A 20,098-nucleotide genomic window follows, 5' to 3' on the forward strand; every position below is an offset into this window, starting at 1 on the left:
TGGAGGTTAAATACATACTGATGTCAGGGTAGCCTGGATGGAATAATACATACTGATGTCAGGGTAGCCTGGATGAAATAATACATACTGATGTCAGGGTAGCCTGGATGAAATAATACATACTGATGTCAGGGTAGCCTGGATGAAATAATACATACTGATGTCAGGGTAGCCTGGATGAAATAATACATACTGATGTCAGGGTAGCCTGGATGAAATAATACATACTGATGTCAGGGTAGCCTGGATGAAATAATACATACTGATGTCAGGGTAGCCTGGAGGTTAAATACATACTGATGTCAGGGTAGCCTGGATGAAATAATACATACTGATGTCAGGGTAGCCTGGATGAAATAATACATACTGATGTCAGGGTAGCCTGGATGAAATAATACATACTGATGTCAGGGTAGCCAGGAGGTTAACTACATACTGATGTCAGGGTAGCCTGGAGGTTAACTACATACTGATGTCAGGGTAGCCTGGAGGGTTAAATACATACTGATGTCAGGGTAGCCTGGATGAAATAATACATACTGATGTCAGGGTAGCCTGGAGGGTTAAATACATACTGATGTCAGGGTAGCCTGGATGAAATAATACATACTGATGTCAGGGTAGCCTGGAGGGTTAAATACATACTGATGTCAGGGTAGCCTGGATGAAATAATACATACTGATGTCAGGGTAGCCTGGAGGTTAAATACATACTGATGTCAGGGTAGCCTGGATGAAATAATACATACTGATGTCAGGGTAGCCTGGATGAAATAATACATACTGATGTCAGGGTAGCCTGGATGAAATAATACATACTGATGTCAGGGTAGCCTGGATGAAATAATACATACTGATGTCAGGTTAGCCTGGATGAAATAATACATACTGATGTCAGGGTAGCCTGGAGGTTAAATACATACTGATGTCAGGGTAGCCTGGAGGTTAAATACATACTGATGTCAGGGTAGCCTGGAGGGTTAAATACATACTGATGTCAGGGTAGCCTGGAGGTTAAATACATACTGATGTCAGGGTAGCCTGGAGGGTTAAATACATACTGATGTCAGGGTAGCCTGGAGGTTAAATACATACTGATGTCAGGGTAGCCTGGAGGTTAAATACATACTGATGTCAGGGTAGCCTGGAGGTTAAATACATACTGATGTCAGGGTAGCCTGGTGGGTTAAATACATACTGATGTCAGGGTAGCCTGGGGGTTAAATACATACTGATGTCAGGGTAGCCTGGAGGTTAAATACATACTGATGTCAGGGTAGCCTGGAGGTTAAATACATACTGATGTCAGGGTAGCCTGGAGGTTAAATACATACTGATGTCAGGGTAGCCTGGAGGTTAAATACATACTGATGTCAGGGTAGCCTGGAGGTTAAATACATACTGATGTCAGGGTAGCCTGGATGGAATAATACATACTGATGTCAGGGTAGCCTGGAGGGTAGCCTGGAGGTTAAATACATACTGATGTCAGGGTAGCCTGGATGGAATAAATACATACTGATGTCAGGGTAGCCTGGAGGTTAAATACATACTGATGTCAGGGTAGCCTGGAGGTTAAATACATACTGATGTCAGGGTAGCCTGGATGGAATAATACATACTGATGTCAGGGTAGCCTGGATGAAATAATACATACTGATGTCAGGGTAGCCTGGATGAAATAATACATACTGATGTCAGGGTAGCCTGGATGAAAAATAATACATAGCCTGATGTCAGGGTAGCCTGGATGAAATAATACATACTGATGTCAGGGTAGCCTGGATGAAATAATACATACTGATGTCAGGGTAGCCTGGAGGTTAAATACATACTGATGTCAGGGTAGCCTGGATGAAATAATACATACTGATGTCAGGGTAGCCTGGAGGTTAAATACATACTGATGTCAGGGTAGCCTGGATGAAATAATACATACTGATGTCAGGGTAGCCTGGATGAAATAATACATACTGATGTCAGGGTAGCCTGGAGGTTAACTACATACTGATGTCAGGGTAGCCTGGGGGGTTAAATACAGACTTTACCCTGATCTCCCTTCAGCCCAGCACTGTGACTTTACCCTGACCTCCGTTCAGCCCAGCACTGTGACTTTACCCTGACCTCCGTTCAGCCCAGCACTGTGACTTTACCCTGACCTCCCTTCAGCCCAGCACTGTGACTTTACCCTGATCTCCCTTCAGCCCAGCACTGTGACTTTACCCTGAACTCCCTTCAACCCAGCACTGTGACTTTACCCTGATCTCCCTTCAGCCCAGCACTATGACTTTACCCTGACCTCCCTTCAGCCCAGCACTGTGACTTTACCCTGATATCCCTTCAGTCCAGCACTGTGACTTTACCCTGACCTCCCTTCAGCCCAGCACTGTGACTTTACCCTGACCTCCCTTCAGCCCAGCACTGTGACTTTACCCTGAACTCCCTTCAACCCAGCACTGTGACTTTACCCTGATCTCCCTTCAGCCCAGCACTGTGACTTTACCCTGACCTCCCTTCAGCCCAGCACTGTGACTTTACCCTGACCTCCCTTCAACCCAGCACTGTGACTTTACCCTGAACTCCCTTCAGCCCAGCACTGTGACTTTACCCTGACCTCCCTTCAACCCAGCACTGTGACTTTACCCTGAACTCCCTTCAACCCAGCACTGTGACTTTACACTGATCTCCCTTCAACCCAGCACGGTGACTTTACCCTGATTTCCCTCAATAATAAAGAACTTTGTTAGTTAACAGCTACGGCTGGCTAAATAGAAAAGTCTAATTTGACATCTTTCTTCTCCCTCGCTCTACACCCCCCCCCCCTCTCTCTTTCTGTCCATCCCAATAAACTGAAGGTCAGGTAGAAGATGTTGTTCTGTGATGTGTTGAAAGTGGGATACATTCAGAACCTCATTACAGGTTAACAATTCCTAAATGGTCAATTAGGTCATTAATTAGCTGGAAATGGACCAGTCAAGATGCTAATTGCCAATGTGGAAACTGTTTTGTAATGCTGTTAGGATGATGTTAGGATTCATACTGAATTCATGTTCCAACAGGTTGCTTTTTCTTAAGACATTAAGTCATGCATAAGATCTAAGTCATATTACAGTATTTTGTAGGTCAAGGTTAGCTTGACAACAAAGAGCCTTTTGTAGGTCTCCAGTTTCCTGTGTAACCACAATATAAAAGGATCATATGAACCACAAGAGGAATCTGTGCCATAGATGATTCTGTGGTGCCGTAGCCTCAGGTTGAGGTCAAGGATCATGGCCCAGTTTCTGTTTTGGATTACACAACACCTGAGAAGGCTACAGAATGGAGAAACTAGAGCTCAGAATTCCACCAGAAGCCAACTTCCAATGTCAATCATTCAATCAAATGTATTTATAAAGCCCTTCTTACATCAGCTGATATCTCAAAGTGCTGTACAGAAACCCAGCCTAAAACCCCAAACAGCAAGCAATGCAGGTGTAGAAGCACGGTGGCTAGGAAAAACTCCCTAGAAAGACAGGAACTTAGGAAGAAACCTAGAGAGGAACCAGGCTCTGAGGGGTGGCCAGTCCTCTTCTGGCTGTGCTGGGTGGAGATTATAACAGAACATGGCCAAGATGTTCAAACGTTCATAGATGACCAGCAGGGTCAAATAATAATAATCACAGTAGTTGTCGAGGGTGCAGCAAGTCAGCACCTCAGGAGTAAGTGTCAGTTGGTTTTTCATAGCCGATCATTAAGACATTCTCTACCACTCCTGGTGTCTCTAGAGAGTTGAAAACAGCAGGTCTGGGACAGGTAGCACGTCCTGTGAACAGGTCAGGACTCCATAGCCGCAGGCAGAACAGTTGAAACTGGAGCAGCAGCACGGCCAGGTGGACTGGGGACAGCAAGGAGTCATCATGCCAGGTAGTCCTGAGGCATGGTCCTAGAGCTCAGGTCCCCCAAAAAAGAGCGAGCGAGAAAGAGAGGGAGCATACTTAAATTCACACAGGACACCGGGTAAGACAGGAGAAATTCTCCAGAAATAACTGACTGACCCTTGACCCCTGACACAAACTACTGCAGCATAAATTCCGGGGAAAGAGAAAGGATGTCTTCAGAGCAGAATGTGAATTGGGCTGCTAGAGTGAGAGAGGAAGTCACCTGAAGTTGACCAGTACCCAGCCACAGGGGTTTAGAGGGGGAAGCAGGGTGTTAGGGGAAGCAGGGTGTTAGGGGAAGCAGGGTGTTAGGGGGAAGCAGGGTGTTAGGGGAAGCAGGGTGTTGGGGGAAGCAGGGTGTTGGGGGAAGCAGGGTGTTAGGGGGGAAGCAGGGTGTTGGGGAAGCAGGGTGTTGGGGGAAGCAGGGTGTTGGGGGAAGCAGGGTGTTGGGGGAAGCAGGGTGTTGGGGGAGCAGGAAGCAGAGTGTTAGGGGGAAGCAGGGTGTTAGGGGGAAGCAGAGTGTTGGGGGGGGGGTGTTAGCAGAGTGTTAGGGGGAAGCAGGGTGTTAGTGGGGAAGCAGAGTGTTAGGGGAAGCAGAGTGTTAGGGGAAGCAGAGTGTTAGGGGGAAGCAGAGTGTTAGGGGAAGCAGAGTGTTAGGGGGAAGCAGAGTGTTAGGGGAAGCAGGGGGAGGGCTGTCTGTCTGTGTTTATTGTCCTGGAAGGGAAAGGCAGTGGAATGCCTAGTGTCTCTCTGACAGTAAGGTGTATTGTTGTATTGTATTATATCATGCCAAAGAAGACGTTGCACAACACTGCTTTCTTACAGATCTATCACCGCCATTTTTTACTTTTTACTTTTGGGGTCTTATGCTTTCAGTGGTAAAAAAACACATCTGAATTAACCTCATGGTCCTCCTGTCCTCTAGGGGGTGCAGTTCAACATGGTGTCGCTAACAGACCTGGGAGGTTAGGGTGCTGTCTGTCTATACATCTGTAATAACACCTTGGTCCTCCTGTCCTCTGGGGGTGCAGTTCAACATGGCCTCCATAACAGACCTGGGAGGTTAGGGTGCTGTCTGTCTATACCTCTGTAATAACACCTTGGTCCTCCTGTCCTGCAGGGGGTGCTGTCCAACATGGCCTCCATAACAGACCTGGGAGGCTTCGACCCCGTGTGGCTGTTCATCGTAGTGGGAGGAGTCATGTTCATCCTGGGATTCGCTGGTTGCATCGGAGCGCTACGGGAAAACACCTTGCTGCTCAAATTTGTGAGTTTGAATTAAATATGTTTTATTTCTCCTGAGAGAGTTCAACTCTTTCTTTCTCACATCTCACATAGGCTTTCTTAGTTTAATCTCTCTGTGGGGTGGTAAGACTGTGCCTTGGACGATACCATATTGAACCTCGTATGGTTCCTTTCTACTTTCTGCTCTGCTATCCACACCTTTGGGTTTGCAGTTCAGTAATTTACACCTTGGTTCACACCTTTTAGGTCTTCATTTAGGTATTATTTAGAGGAGGGAAGAGGAGAGGGAGGGAGGGAGGGAGGTACATCCTAGTTTGATTCACAAAAATAACTCTGGCTTCGTTTGATCTGAAAGTTGAGGTCATTCTTAGCAGTTGGCTACTTACTGTAAATGAACAACTAGGATTGGTATTGATCTAGATGGGAAATAATAAACCACTCGTTTATAAAAGCCTGACACTTCCATTATTGAGTACACAAACCTGAGCATGTTATCTAAATATCTGGGGGAACAATGACATCATTCTGAGGAGTTATGTCAAGTTCAACAATGGAGTCTGAGTGACAGAGACAAACTGGGCCTCATAGCCAGCTGTCACTCTCAGTGGCTATTACCTCCACCACTCTGTCCATTAACTCCTGACTGCCCAGCCTACAGAAGAGGGGAAAGAGAAGGGATGGCTCCTGGCTGGCCAGCCTACAGAAGAGGGGAAAGAGAAGGGATGGCTCCTGGTTGGCCAGCCTACAGAAGAGGGGAAAGAGAAGGGATGGCTCCTGGTTGGCCAGCCTACAGAAGAGGAGAAAGGGAAGGGATGGCTCCTGGTTGGCCAGCCTACAGAAGAGGGGAAAGATAATGGATGGCTCCTGGCTGGCCAGCCCAGAAGAGGGGAAAGAGAAGGGATGGCTCCTGGTTGGCCAGCCTACAGAAGAGGGGAAAGAGAAGGGATGGCTCCTGGTTGGCCAGCCTACAGAAGAGGAGAAAGGGAAGGGATGGCTCCTGGTTGGCCAGCCTACAGAAGAGGGGAAAGAGAATGGATGGCTCCTGGCTGGCCAGCCTACAGAAGAGGGGAAAGAGAAGGGATGGCTCCTGGTTGGCCAGCCTACAGAAGAGGGGAAAGAGAAGGGATGGCTCCTGGTTGGCCAGCCTACAGAAGAGGGGAAAGAGAAGGGATGGCTCCTGGTTGGCCAGTCTACAGAAGAGGAGAAAGAGAAGGGATGGCTCCTGGTTGGCCAGCCTACAGAAAGGGGAAAGAGAAGGGATGGCTCCTGGTTGGCCAGCCTACAGAAGAGGGGAAAGAGAAGGGATGGCTCCTGGTTGGCCAGTCTACAGAAGAGGAGAAAGAGAAGGGATGGCTCCTGGTTGGCCAGCCTACAGAAAGGGGAAAGAGAAGGGATGGCTCCTGGTTGGCCAGCCTACAGGTGAAAGAGAAGGGATGGCTCCTGGCTGGCCAGCCTACAGAAGAGGGAAAGAGAATGGATGGCTCCTGGCTGGCCAGCCTACAGAAGAGGGGAAAGAGAAGGGATGGCTCCTGGTTGGCCAGTCTACAGAAAGGAGAAAGGGAAGGGATGGCTCCTGGTTGGCCAGCCTACAGAAGAGGAGAAAGAGAAGGGATGGCTCCTGGTTGGCCAGTCTACAGAAGAGGAGAAAGAGAAGGGATGGCTCCTGGTTGGCCAGCCTACAGAAGAGGGGAAAGAGAAGGGTTGGCTCCTGGTTGGCCAGTCTACAGAAGAGGAGAAAGAGAAGGGATGGCTCCTGGTTGGCCAGCCTACAGAAGAGGTGAAAGAGAAGGGATGGCTCCTGGCTGGCCAGCCTACAGAAGAGGCGAAAGAGAAGGGATGGCTCCTGGCTGGCCAGCCAGGCATCCTGTTCTGATGTTCTCTCTCTGTGTTCTAGTTCTCAGTGTTCCTGGGTCTGATCTTCTTCTTGGAGCTGACAGCAGGCATCCTGGCCTTTGTGTTCAAAGACTGGATCAAAGACCAGCTCAACTTCTTCATCAACAACAACGTCAAGGCTTACCGCGACGACATCGACCTGCAGAACCTCATAGACTTCACACAGGAATATGTGAGTAGTACTATATGTTATAGAGTTAACAGGGATATGTCAGTAGTACTAGATGTTATAGAGTTAACAGGGATATGTCAGTAGTACTATATGTTATGTCTCGTACCTTTAACTGGACTGTACTGGCAGCATGTCTCGTACCTTTAACTGGACTGTACTGGCAGCTAGTGCCTTAACCTTGATTGGATAAATGTACATATACTGAAGCCAACCAGAGCCAGCCGCTTTATCATAGCAGACTTGGTTGTAGTAAGACTGTATAAGGGCTCAACGATGCTTATAACATGTGATAAAGCCTTATACCTGTCTGTGTGTGTGTGTTTTAGTGGTCGTGCTGTGGAGCCCACGGTCCTAATGACTGGAACCTGAATATCTACTTCAACTGCACTGAGTTTAACCCCAGTAGAGAGCGCTGTGGAGTCCCGTTCTCCTGCTGCGTCAAAGACCCTGCCGTGAGATGCCTTATTCGGCTACAGAACATTATAAACCTCAGACTTAATTCAGTTTAACACATTAAACATATTCTACAGATCATAACGGAAGACCCACGTTCTTCTGTTCTCATGATAGTTTTGCTTTCATTCGTTTCAGGAAGACGTCCTTAACACACAGTGTGGCTACGACGTGAGACTTCAAGGGGTTGGTTTTTCTCTTGTGTTTTTCCAATCAGACCCAATCAGTCTTTCTAACCATGCCGGTCGTTATCCAGAGAGGGAGGGAGAGAGGCGGCGGACATTTCAACCTTTCCTCTGAACATCTAGCCAGGCATGGTAGTTAGGGGTTAAGTAGCTAGATAGCGTTCAGGCTCCTCTCCTGTCCTCATCTCTTCCTAGCTAGCTAGCGTTCAGGCTCCTCTCCTCTGTCCTCATCTCTTCCTAGCTAGCGTTCAGGCTCCTCTCCTGTCCTCAACTCTTCCTAGCTAGCTAGTGTTCAGCCCCCTCTCCTCTGTCCTCATCTCTCTTCCTAGCTAGCTAGCGCTCCTCTCTTCCTAGCTAGCTAGCATTCAGGCTCCTCTCCTGTCCTCATCTCTTCCTAGCTAGCTAGCATTCAGGCTCCTCTCCTCTGTCCTCCTCTCTTCCTAGCTAGCTAGCATTCAGGCTCCTCTCCTCTGTCCTCCTCGCTTCCTAGCTAGCTAGCGTTCAGGCTCCTCTCTCCTCCTCTCTTCCTAGCTAGATAGCGTTCAGGCTCCTCTCCTCTGTCCTCATCTCTTCCTAACTAGCTAGCGTTCAGGCTCCTCTCCTCTGTCCTCCTCTCTTCCTAGCTAGCTAGTGTTCAGGCTCCTCTCCTCTGTCCTCATCTCTTCCTATCTAGCTAGTGTTCAGGCTCCTCTCCCCTGTCCTCCTCTCTTCCTAGCTAGCTAGCGTTCAGGCTCCTCTCCTCTGTCCTCATCTCTCTTCCTAGCTAGCTAGCGCTCCTCTCTTCCTAGCTAGCTAGCGTTCAGGCTCTTCTCCTCTGTCCTCATCTCTTCCTAGCTAGCGTTCAGGCTCCTCTCCTGTCCTCAACTCTTCCTAGCTAGCTAGTGTTCAGCCCCCTCTCCTCTGTCCTCATCTCTCTTCCTAGCTAGCTAGCGCTCCTCTCTTCCTAGCTAGCTAGCGTTCAGGCTCCTCTCCTGTCCTCATCTCTTCCTAGCTAGCTAGCATTCAGGCTCCTCTCCTGTCCTCATCTCTTCCTAGCTAGCTAGCATTCAGGCTCCTCTCCTCTGTCCTCGTCTCTTCCTAGCTAGCTAGCGTTCAGGCTCCTCTCCTGTCCTCATCTCTCCCTAGCTAGCTAGCATTCAGGCTCCTCTCCTCTGTCCTCCTCGCTTCCTAGCTAGCTAGCGTTCAGGCTCCTCTCTCCTCCTCTCTTCCTAGCTAGATAGCGTTCAGGCTCCTCTCCTCTGTCCTCATCTCTTCCTATCTAGCTAGTGTTCAGGCTCCTCTCCCCTGTCCTCCTCTCTTCCTAGCTAGCTAGCGTTCAGGCTCCTCTCCTCTGTCCTCATCTCTCTTCCTAGCTAGCTAGCGCTCCTCTCTTCCTAGCTAGCTAGTGTTCAGGCTCCTCTCCTCTGTCCTCTCTTCCTTAATAACAGGGTGTTTCTCTAACAGTGCTGATTAGTCTCCAGTTATAGCCCTGGGAAGCATCACAGCACTACACTCTATAATTGGGGATTCAGTGGGTTATGCCTCCCTCCTGTGTGTGGGGGTGTGGGTGTGTGCACTCATACAGCTCTCCACCAGAGCACTGTTGCTATGCGTACTGTTGCCCTGCGTACTGTTGCCCTGCGTACTGTTGCCCTGCGTACTGTTGCCCTGCGTACTGTTGCCCTGCGTACTGTTGCCCTGCGTACTGTTGCCCTGCGTACTGTTGCCCTGCGTACTGTTGCCCTGCGTACTGTTGCCCTGCGTACTGTTGCCCTGCGTACTGTTGCCCTGCGTACTGTTGCCCTGCGTACTGTTGCCCTGCGTACTGTTGCCCTGCGTACTGTTGCCCTGCATACTGTTGCTCTGCGTACTGTTATGTAGCGTAGCCCCCCCCCTTTGATAGCTTTCCAAGGCTTGTAGGCTGTACAGGCTTGTAGGCTTTGCTATGAAAATCTATTGAAACAAGCTGTGAGCTGTACTTTGTTTGTGTAGTGTTTCGGGGGTGGGAGGGGGGAGAGAGAGAGGAAGAGAATAGCAGAGATCAAGAAAGAAAACACAAACTGAAATGGAAATTGCTCTAGGGGAAGTTCACTGTCACCATCGGAAACATTTCATTGGACGGCCAGGTATTCCGTTACCTCCCATTGGTGGAGAGTTGGTTTCCAGGTTTTAGCTTTGGAACAAGGGTATCCTTGGTGGAGTTGAGTGTCTCTGTTGAGAGAAAAAGACAAGCTTTGTGGGTCAGACCCTCTTTGTCATTGGAGCTGAACAGGACCTTCAGTAGACTTTTATATGGAAACGGAACAAAATGCACAGCTTCATCCACAGTGTACACACACAGCGTCATCCACAGTGTACACACACAGCGTCATCCACAGTGTACACACACAGCGTCATCCACAGTGTACACACACAGCTTCATCCACAGTGTACACACACAGCTTCATCCACAGTGTACACACACAGCGTCATCCACAGTGTACACACACAGCTTCATCCACAGTGTACACACACAGCGTCATCCACAGTGTACACACACAGCTTCATCCACAGTGTACACACACACACAGCTTCATCCACAGTGTACACACACACACAGCTTCATCCACAGTGTACACACACACACAGCTTCATCCACAGTGTACACACACACACAGCTTCATCCACAGTGTACACACACACACACACACAGCTTCATCCACAGTGTACACTCACACAGCTTCATCCAAAGTGTACACACACTCACACAGCTTCATCCAAAGTGTACACACACACACAGCTTCATCCACAGTGTACACACACACACAGCTTCATCCACAGTGTACACACACACACAGCTTCATCCACAGTGTACACTCACACACACACACACACACACACACACACACACACACAGCTTCATCCAAAGTGTACACACACACACACAGCTTCATCCACAGTGTAAACACACACAGCTTCATCCACAGTGTACACACACTAGGGCTGTCCCCGACCAACCAAAATCATGGTCGACCGAGAGTCGTATGTTCTTTTTCCATATATAGACACAGCCGTCTGATGCTTTAAGCGAAATGTTTGATGAAAAAAATAAGACACACACATATGACTCGAGGGAGTCTGACCTCAATTGATTTGTGCCGGGCCGGGCTTAGACTTGCTGCGCTTTGTTACAAAAAGTGAGTGACTGTGACTAGCGGTATGGAAGTATGAAGATAGTTTTGTGTCTCACCATAATATTTTGTTTATACTTAAAATAGTTCCTTAGATTCTAATTCAAATAGCTAAATTATCTAAGTTAGTCTCTTGATTTTAAACTGTCAACATTTCCTCCTGTTTCCAACTGTCGTTTGATGCTCCAGCAGCATTAACCACTAGATGTTCCAGCAGCTAGATGCTCCAGCAGCTAAACCACTAGATGCTCCAGCAGCTAAACCGCTAGATGTTCCAGCAGCTAAACCGCTAGATGTTCCAGCAGCTAAACCGCTAGATGTTCCAGCAGCTAAACCGCTAGATGTTCCAGCAGCTAAACCGCTAGATGTTCCAGCAGCTAGTTGTTCCAGCAGATAAACCACTAGATGTTCCAGCAGCAAAAAAGCTAGATGTTTTCCAGCAGCTAAACCGCTAGATGATCCAGCAGCTAAACCGCTAGATGTTCCAGCAGCTAAACCGCTAGATGTTTTCCAGCAGCTAAACCGCTAGATGTTTTCCAGCAGCTAAACCGCTAGATGTTCCAGCAGCTAAACCGCTAGATGTTCCAGCAGCTAAACAGCTAGATGTTTTCCAGCAGCTAAACAGCTAAAGTTGTTCCAGCAGCTAAACCGCTAGATGTTCCAGCAGCTAAACAGCTAGTTGTTCCAGCAGCTAAACAGCGCGTTCCAGCAGATAAACAGCTAGTTCCAGCAGCTCCAAACAGCTAGTTGTAAACCGCTAGACGTTCCAGCAGCTAAACAGCAGTTGTTCCAGCAGCTAAACAGCTAGATATTCCAGCAGCTAAACAGCTAGACGTTCCAGCAGCTAAACCGCTAGACGTTCCAGCAGCTAAACAGCTAGTTGTTCCAGCAGCTAAACCGCTAGACGTTCCAGCAGCTAAACAGCTAGACGTTCCAGCAGCTAAACAGCTTGTCAAATGAACAATGCGCCAATCCTCTCCAACCTGGTATGGTATAATAAGATACGGAATAGGCTATGGACATTTTTGTTTATACTTTAATGATTGTCAATTTCATACTATGGCATAGCTGTCTCGCTCCTCTTCATACTTTCCTTGTCAATTCATTATCTTAGAGCCTACTTTCGGAAAGGTAGGCCTAGGTTGTTGTTTTTTTTAATACGTTTTTTAGAATAGATAAATATTTTGTTATTGTGTCTGACATACACTGATGACTTTATTGACTGGACCTGTGTGAGTTTGCTGGTTCTCTTATATAGGCCTATTTGTCCATTCACAAGGTTTCCTAAAGTAGTCTGTCTGGACTCTCTCTAATTAGAATCATATGCTCATGTCATGATTTCATCTGGTTAAAAGGCCTGTTTTCATGAGGCTACTTTAGGCTACGTTACTTCTCTCGTTACGGCGTAAAGCCAAAGGACAAATTAAGCATATATCTTTACTCTGTCATGTGCTGATATGAGCCTCCCGGTTGCGGCAGAGCCTGGGCTCGAACCCAGAATCGCTGGTGGCACAGACCACTGCGCCTCCCGGGGACAACAGTAACATACATTTAAACAAAATGGATGCTTTTTAATTTTTTTTTTTTTTTTTACCTTTTATTTAACTAGGCAAGTCAGTTAAGAACAAATTCTTATTTACAATGACGTCCTAGGAACAGTGGGTTAACTGCCTTGTTCAACGGCAGAACAACAGATTTTTTACCTTGTCAGCTCGGGATTTGATCTAGTAACCTTTTGGTTACTGGCCCAATGCTCTAACCACTAGGCTACCTGCCACCCCTACACTCTAACCACCAGGCTACCTGCCGACCCTACACTCTAACCACTAGGCTACCTGCCACCCCTACACTCTAACCACTAGGCTACCTGCCACCCCAACACTCTAACCACTAGGCTTCCTGCCGCCCCTACACTCTAACCACTAGGCTACCTGCCACCCTACCACTAGGCTACCTCTAACCACTAGGCTACCTGCCACCCCAACACTCTAACCACTAGGCTACCTGCCACTCTAACCCAGGCACTCTAACCACTAGGCTACCTGCCACCCCAACACTCTATCCACTAGGCTACCTGCCACCCCAACACTCTAACCACTAGGCTACCTGCTGCCCCTACACTCTAACCACTAGGCTACCTGCCGCCCCTACACTCTAACCACTAGGCTACCTGCTGCCCCTACACTCTAACCACTAGGCTACCTACTGCCCCTACACTCTAACCACTAGGCTACCTGCTGCCCCTACACTCTAACCACTAGGCTACCTGCCGCCCCTACACTCTAACCACTAGGCTACCTGCCCCTACACTCTAACCACTAGGCTACCTGCCGCCCCTACACTCTAACCACTAGGCTACCTGCCGCCCCTACACTCTAACCACTAGGCTACCTGCCACCCCTACACTCTAACCACTAGGCTACCTGCCGCCTCTACACTCTAACCACTAATGAAAAGGAGAAACCAGTAACTAAATGGCACCCTATTCCCTTTTATAGTGCACTTCTTTCAACTAGGTCCCATGGGAAACAGGGTGCCATTTGGGAGTCATCTGGTATTTGTTCTCCTTTGTGTTCTATGAGTCGTAGTCAGTGGTCTGGTTTGGTTTGGCTCGGTTTGGTTTGGTTTGGCTCGGTTTGGTCTGGTTTGGCTCGGTTTGGTCTGGTTTGGCTAACTCAATGTTTAAAAAAAAAAAGTTTTTTCTCCAAATTGTTGGTTGGAGAAACACTGTATTTAAAACATGTATCCAATTTCTCCTCTCAGGAGTTGGACCAGCAGAAGTACATCCACACCAAGGGTTGTGTGGGCCAGTTTGAGAGGTGGCTTCAGGACAACCTGATCATTGTAGCTGGGATCTTTGTGGGCATTGCACTTTTACAGGTAAGGAGGACCCCCAGACACATTATTTAACAAATGTTTATTTAAAGAGTCAGCTTTTGTGTGAATCAGATCATGTCTGCATTTACAGTCACCATCATGGCTGGAAGTCAGGGTTTCCGTTAGCCGGCAATTACCGACTTTTGTCCCCCAAAAATTATATGAAAAGCAGATAAATAAAACTGCTGCCGGCCAAAATGACCCAACAAAATAAATCCCCAAATAATGCTTTTTATAGTTTGATGGAAATGCCAGTCGATGGAAATATATTTGACCATCATGCTTATTAGTCTATAGGTTAATATGCATAATTTATTGGAATTAAATTGTCCTGTGTGTATTTTTGTTAGTTATCTTGTATCTTATTTGTTGACAGCACACGTGTGCTGACCAATAGGGAGACGTCTATGAGCTTGTGATTTGAAACAATCCACAGCTATTTATTTTAAACAATGATGATCCTGGATTTATTTTTGGGGAAGTGTTGTGAATGATTTCGTTTCTTTCTGTATAGACAGTAGTAATGATATCATTTTGGCCGATGTATTTCCATTTACTTCCCTATTGGATCCACCGCTCTGCCATTTTCTCCTGTTCTATTGGTTTTCATACCAACTTTCTTTCGTCGTCCAGGAGCCAAAGGCACAATCCTGGTCATATTAACAACCCGTCCTAGTTGTTGCCTGGTAACAACCCGTCCTAGTTGTTGCCTGGTAACAACCCGTCCTAGTTGTTGCCTGGTAACAACCCGTCCTAGTTGCTGCCTGGTAATAACCCGTCCTAGTTGCTGCCTGGCAACAACCCGTCCTAGTTGCTGCCTGGCAACAACCCGTCCTAGTTGCTGCCTGGTAATAACCCGTCCTAGTTGCTGCCTGGCAACAACCCGTCCTAGTTGCTGCCTGGTAATAACCCGTCCTAGTTGCTGCCTGGTAACCTAGTTGCTGCCTGGTAACAACCCGTCCTAGTTGCTGCCTGGTAACAACCCGTCTTAGTTGCTGCCTGGCAACAACCCGTCCTAGTTGCTGCCTGGCAACAACCCGTCCTAGTTGCTGCCTGGCAACAACCCGTCCTAGTTGCTGCCTCAGAGATTTCCATCTCTGTCACATATGGAACCTCTATCAGGTGTGCTGTTTAGAATGCTGTTTTCCCTCGAATATCATTTTGGCAAATGTTTGAAAATGACGTTTTATTGGGCTGCTTCACTGCATAATTTGCATATTCTCTTAAGAGCAATTACCATAATCTAAATGAGATTTTTCTGGCACTGTGGTTGGACGTCCTAATGGGTTATGCACCCAATGCAAATCGGTCTGGTAAATTTCTCAAATGGCCGTTAAATTAAATTCTTCCCGGTCATGTTGTCCTGCACCACATTTTCCTAACGGAAACCCTGCTTGGAGTTTAGACTGTTTAGACTGCCATCTGCTGGCGAGAATCATGATTACATCCTTCTCCTTGAGTGTCATTCCAAATCAGAGAACCTATGCTTCAGATGTCAGTTAGCTTTATGTCAGAGCTAACCTGTGATGTCATTTCCTGTTTAGATATTTGGGATCTGCCTGGCTCAGAACCTGGTGAGTGACGTCAAGGCCGTGAAGGCCAACTGGTGACGCCAGGATCCTGAGGGGGAGGGAGTACTCTGACCTTTGACCCCCAACATCCAGCTCACCTCCCACTGACCGCTAAGAGGTGAAAACACAAAGAGCTGTTTACCTCTGGACCTGCCAGGCTAGGAGGGGAAAACACAAAGAGCTGTTTACCTCTGGACCTGCCAGGCTGAGAGGTGAAAACACAAAGAGCTGTTTACCTCTGGACCTGCCAGGCTGAGAGGTGAAAACACAAAGAGCTGTTTACCCCTGGACCTGCCAGGCTGAGAGGTGAAAACACAAAGAGCTGTTTACCTCTGGACCTGCCAGGCTGAGAGGTGAAAACACAAAGAGCTGTTTACCTCTGGACCTGCCAGGCTGAGAGGTGAAAACACAAAGAGCTGTTTACCTCTGGACCTGCCAGGCTGAGAGGTGAAAACACAAAGAGCTGTTTACCCCTGGACCTGCCAGGCTGAGAGGTGAAAACACAAAGAGCTGTTTACCTCTGGACCTGCCAGGCTGAGAGGTGAAAACACAAAGAGCTGTTTACCTCTGGACCTGCCAGGCTGAGAGGTGAAAACACAAAGAGCTGTTTACCTCTGGACCTGCCAGGCTGAGAGGTGAAAACACAAAGAGCTGTTTACCTCTGGACCTGCCAGGCTGAGAGGTGAAAACACAAAGAGCTGTTTACCTCTGGACCTGCCAGGCTGAGAGGTGAAAACACAAAGAGCTGTTTACCCCTGGACCTGCCAGGCTGAGAGGTGAAAACACAAAGAGCTGTTTACCTCTGGACCTGCCAGGCTGAGAGGTGAAAACACAAAGAGCTGTTTACCTCTGGACTTGCCAGGCTAAGAGGTGAAAACACAAAGAGATGTTTACCTCTGGACCTGCCCGTCCGTCTATTTTACCTGGTGTCACTTTCAACCCTACTTCCACTAGGATTTCAAAACAGCCCTTCAGAAAGGCCCAGGGCTGCTTGTTGGATACCTCCTATCCCACTTGTGAAGCCTTTCTGACTCCTGTACAGTATAGAGTGGGCTGCTGACTGACCTACCGGCTGGCTGACAGGATGGCATTTTTTCCCGTTATCCTATGACCACTGAAAGACATTAAGCTCTCTTCATGTTAGGGTAAAATCCAGAAAAGTCACAAGATGGCAAGTCTGGAGTTAGCAAGGCCTTGCTACGGATGCATGTCTTTAACCAGCTGTTTGTTGAACAGCATGTTTTAACATAAACATTTTTTTATTTTCTTTTGTCTGTCGATGTTTTGAGTTTAATCAAACAGACAGACATATACGGAGAGGATTTTTCTCTCCTGGCATCCCTGAAGCACATGGGGATAGTAGGCTTTTACTTGATCTAACCTTTAACCTTATACTAACGTTAAATCTACGTTATACTGACGTCGAGGCGATGTTTGTACGTGTTTATTCTGTCTCTCTTCTGGACTCCCACCACTACCTTTTTGGAAGCTTGAATTACCTGACACCCTAGTTGTTATTCTGATCTGTCTGATTTGTCTGGTCTGTCTGGATTTTTACTTTTCTCCTCTCTTAGTTTTTTGGTGTGTTGGTGTGTTTGTTGTCTATCTGTCTTAGTTGGACTGTTTTTTTTAACTAGTTTGTATAGAATAACAAATACTTGTTTAATATCTTCATGTATAAATAGTAACACATTTTCACAATATAACATGAAGGCTGCTTCATCATTGTATCTTAGAGGATTGATATGAGTAAGTAGACTTTCTGGTACATTTCCCATGTTTCCCAGAAATCCTGGTTTTAAGGATTCCGTATTTCCTGTTTATTCCTTCCTGATTTCTAGGAACTCTTCCGCAACCAGGATTTCTGGGAATTTGGGTTTTTCAAATCTATTAGTATGTTATTTGTAACCAGGTCTAAAGCTTCCATGGTGAAATGAAATCCATATTATTATTCTGATCTTGTGCCATATTCATGTTTTTTAATTTTTTTACTTGCGTTATTTCCTTGTCAATACAGAGTTTACACTTTCAGCATACCAGTACATTTTAATTATCAGATTTGTAGCAGTATATGGTTTGAATTGAATTGTATTTATTGGGATTTGGGGATTTTAAATTATGTCTGGCATGAATATATTCCCTGCAGCTTCTGTCTGGCCGCTCTCCAAAATGTCAGCTATTGTACACAGTTATTGCTCCACTCGTTAAGGTCCCTTAGATATACCTTACCACTGTCTCGCTCTTCCTGTGGTGTGTACAAGGCCTATGTGTAGGAGCTGTAGTGTTACTCCTCTTGGGGGAATCCTTCCTGGTTGGGCTGCTGTTGTAGTAACAGGCTTGGTTCTTAGCTGTATTACCATGTACTACCCTGTGTGTCAGAGCTCTTTAATGCTGTTGTTCAGCAGCATGGGCTTTACTACCCTGTGTGTCAGAGCTCTTTAACGCTGTAGTTCAGCAGCATGGGCTCTGGGTGTTTGCGACGACCGCTTTACTGTCGTTCGTCAAGTAGCCTTGAACAATGGTTTGCCTGAATAGGAGAGAAACCAGTTAGTGTGTCAGGCTAGGTTTTTATGCAAAAAAAAAAAAAAAGATTATTCTGACATTAGAATTAGATGTTTGTTTTAAAGGTCTAATTCAGCTATTGTCAAATAAGTTCAGGGTATAAATGAAATACCTTACTGTGATTTTGTTTTTCATTAAAATTGTTTAAATTTTTTTTTTTTTTTTTAAATATATTTTTTTTAAATGCTTCTTAGTAAAGAGCAATTTCTCAAGCAAGAATTTTGCTAGGACTGTCTGAGTGGGGAGAGGAAAACCGAAAACTAGCTGTTATTGGCAGAGAGGTTCGGAACTCTTTCTTGGTCACCAGGCAGGCCAAAATGCCAACCCACCAAAACAGGCTATTTTACTACGCTGGGCCTTTCATTTCATTTAAATTATGCTTTAGTTTAAAAAAAAAAAAAAAAAAATGTGTGGGGGGGGTTACCAGCCATAGGTTGTTGAATTTGTTTTGTTTTGTTTTGTCCTTTTGATCGTGATGGCCTTACAACATGATACCTTGTGATGTTTCATATTTTCTCCTAGGTTTGTGTCCCAAAATCATACTATTCAATATTACAGTTTGCCTGACCACTCCTCCTTAATTGAATTCCGCTGCTCTATTGATCGCTCCACACAACAGTGTGAACTTGCACGAGTCGTTTGTACTGATGTCAAAAATTCAGTGATTTATTATTCGTGTAGGCCAACTCTGGTCCAACCCATCGGTTTCTTGGTCCAATCAGAATGGTTTGAATGTGTTTGCATTTAATAAGTCAGAGGAGGAGGAGAATCCAGACTCTTGGTGGAGAAGAAACCTTAGTGGGCCTTGGCATCTGTCTGGAGCCATGTGGAGCCTCTAGTCAAAAGTAGTGCACTATATAGGGAATAGGGTGCTATTTCGGGCACACCCTTCCCTCCCTAAGATAGATGGCATCATTCCAGAGCCTCCTGCATAATCATGAATGTATACCTATGGATGAATCTCAATTGTATTTCCTTGATTCCTTCCATATGCTCTCCTTGCCTCCTTCTCCAGTCAAAACACATTGAAGGAGGAGTTCCAAAGGGAAGATTGAGATTCACCCTGTCTGTTACCATCTGTTACTTAGACCTGTTCCAATGCATTTCACCCTAACATGTCATCACTACCCTTTAGCAGTGCAATGAACACAAATCTGATGTGAAAATAAGAAATGTGAAAAAAATAAACCTAAGATCTGTTATGTTACATCATTACAAACTTTAGCATTATTTTGTATTTTGTACATGAAATCAAATAGTTTCATTCCATTTTCAGGTGCTTGGTTTTCTTCCTTTTACTTCCTGTTCCTGTTTTACTTCCAGTGTACTTCCTTTGTTACTTCCTGTGTATGTGCATTGTCATCTCAGGAAAAAAAGGAATCTGCAAAATATATATATATATATATATATTTTTTACCTTGCCACATTGCTTCGTGAATGATTTGCTAGATTTCAAAGCACGTCTGTACCTAGGTGGGGCTGTACTATAGGTCTACCCGAGTTCCTGCTGTAAGCTACAATCCTCTCATTGATAATACTGATCTATTATAGAGAGACAACATTGTCTCTGTGTTTTAGGTTCACATCATACATGTGCATTTATACTGGTGTCGGGTGTTTCACAGAACATGACTGAAGTATTTCTCTGTTTTATAAAATGAAAAGTATGTCTGTGGTTGCTTACTGTTATTATCTAACCTGTTCGGTGGGGGTTTAAAAAAATAAAAAACGGTTCTTTGTATTTTATCTCAAAGCCTTTTAAGATATTTTCTTTACGTTCCCCACATAGCTTGTACATTTCCAGAGTCTACCTCATTTTTAGAGAGGTGTCCTTTTTAAAAAGCTAGTGGTTGGATTTGTTCCATGGCCCGTCAGAAAGACGCTGAGAGGTGTAGAGAATCTCAACTGTTTGTTAAAACTTATAAGAGAGTCATGACAGGAAGACAGTAGGTCCTTAAGTTACAACATACAGGTGATTTTATAGGGTTATTTCTACTGTCTGAGGACGTAGCATAGTTTCTATTCTGATGACAAGCTACACTACAGTATGGTGATTTTTAAGGTTCATTTGGTC

At 46.1% G+C, this 20,098-nt stretch overlaps 1 protein-coding gene across 2 annotated transcripts in view; it reads left to right on the plus strand.

Moving 5' to 3' along the window:
- Positions 1 to 19,770, plus strand: part of LOC112255863 (tetraspanin-17) — a 37,031-nt gene extending 17,261 nt beyond the window's left edge. Inside the window, exons 3-9 of one of the 2 annotated variants that reach the window (XR_006083955.1) lie at positions 5,038 to 5,184; positions 7,057 to 7,227; positions 7,554 to 7,679; positions 7,819 to 7,866; positions 13,778 to 13,894; positions 15,436 to 15,580; positions 15,628 to 19,770. Coding sequence is in view for 1 of the 2 variants with exons in the window: in XM_042326137.1 (XP_042182071.1) it covers positions 5,038 to 5,184; positions 7,057 to 7,227; positions 7,554 to 7,679; positions 7,819 to 7,866; positions 13,778 to 13,894; positions 15,436 to 15,501 (675 nt within the window). In the remaining variant the exon portion in view is untranslated. Of the gene's footprint in view, positions 1 to 5,037; positions 5,185 to 7,056; positions 7,228 to 7,553; positions 7,680 to 7,818; positions 7,867 to 13,777; positions 13,895 to 15,435 lie in introns of both variants that reach the window. The other variant, XM_042326137.1, reaches the window with a different exon arrangement.
- The last annotated feature ends 328 nt before the right edge of the window (positions 19,771 to 20,098 follow it).

This window comes from Oncorhynchus tshawytscha, linkage group LG08, assembly GCF_018296145.1.
Source record: "Oncorhynchus tshawytscha isolate Ot180627B linkage group LG08, Otsh_v2.0, whole genome shotgun sequence".
NCBI classification, from domain to species: domain Eukaryota; kingdom Metazoa; phylum Chordata; class Actinopteri; order Salmoniformes; family Salmonidae; genus Oncorhynchus; species Oncorhynchus tshawytscha.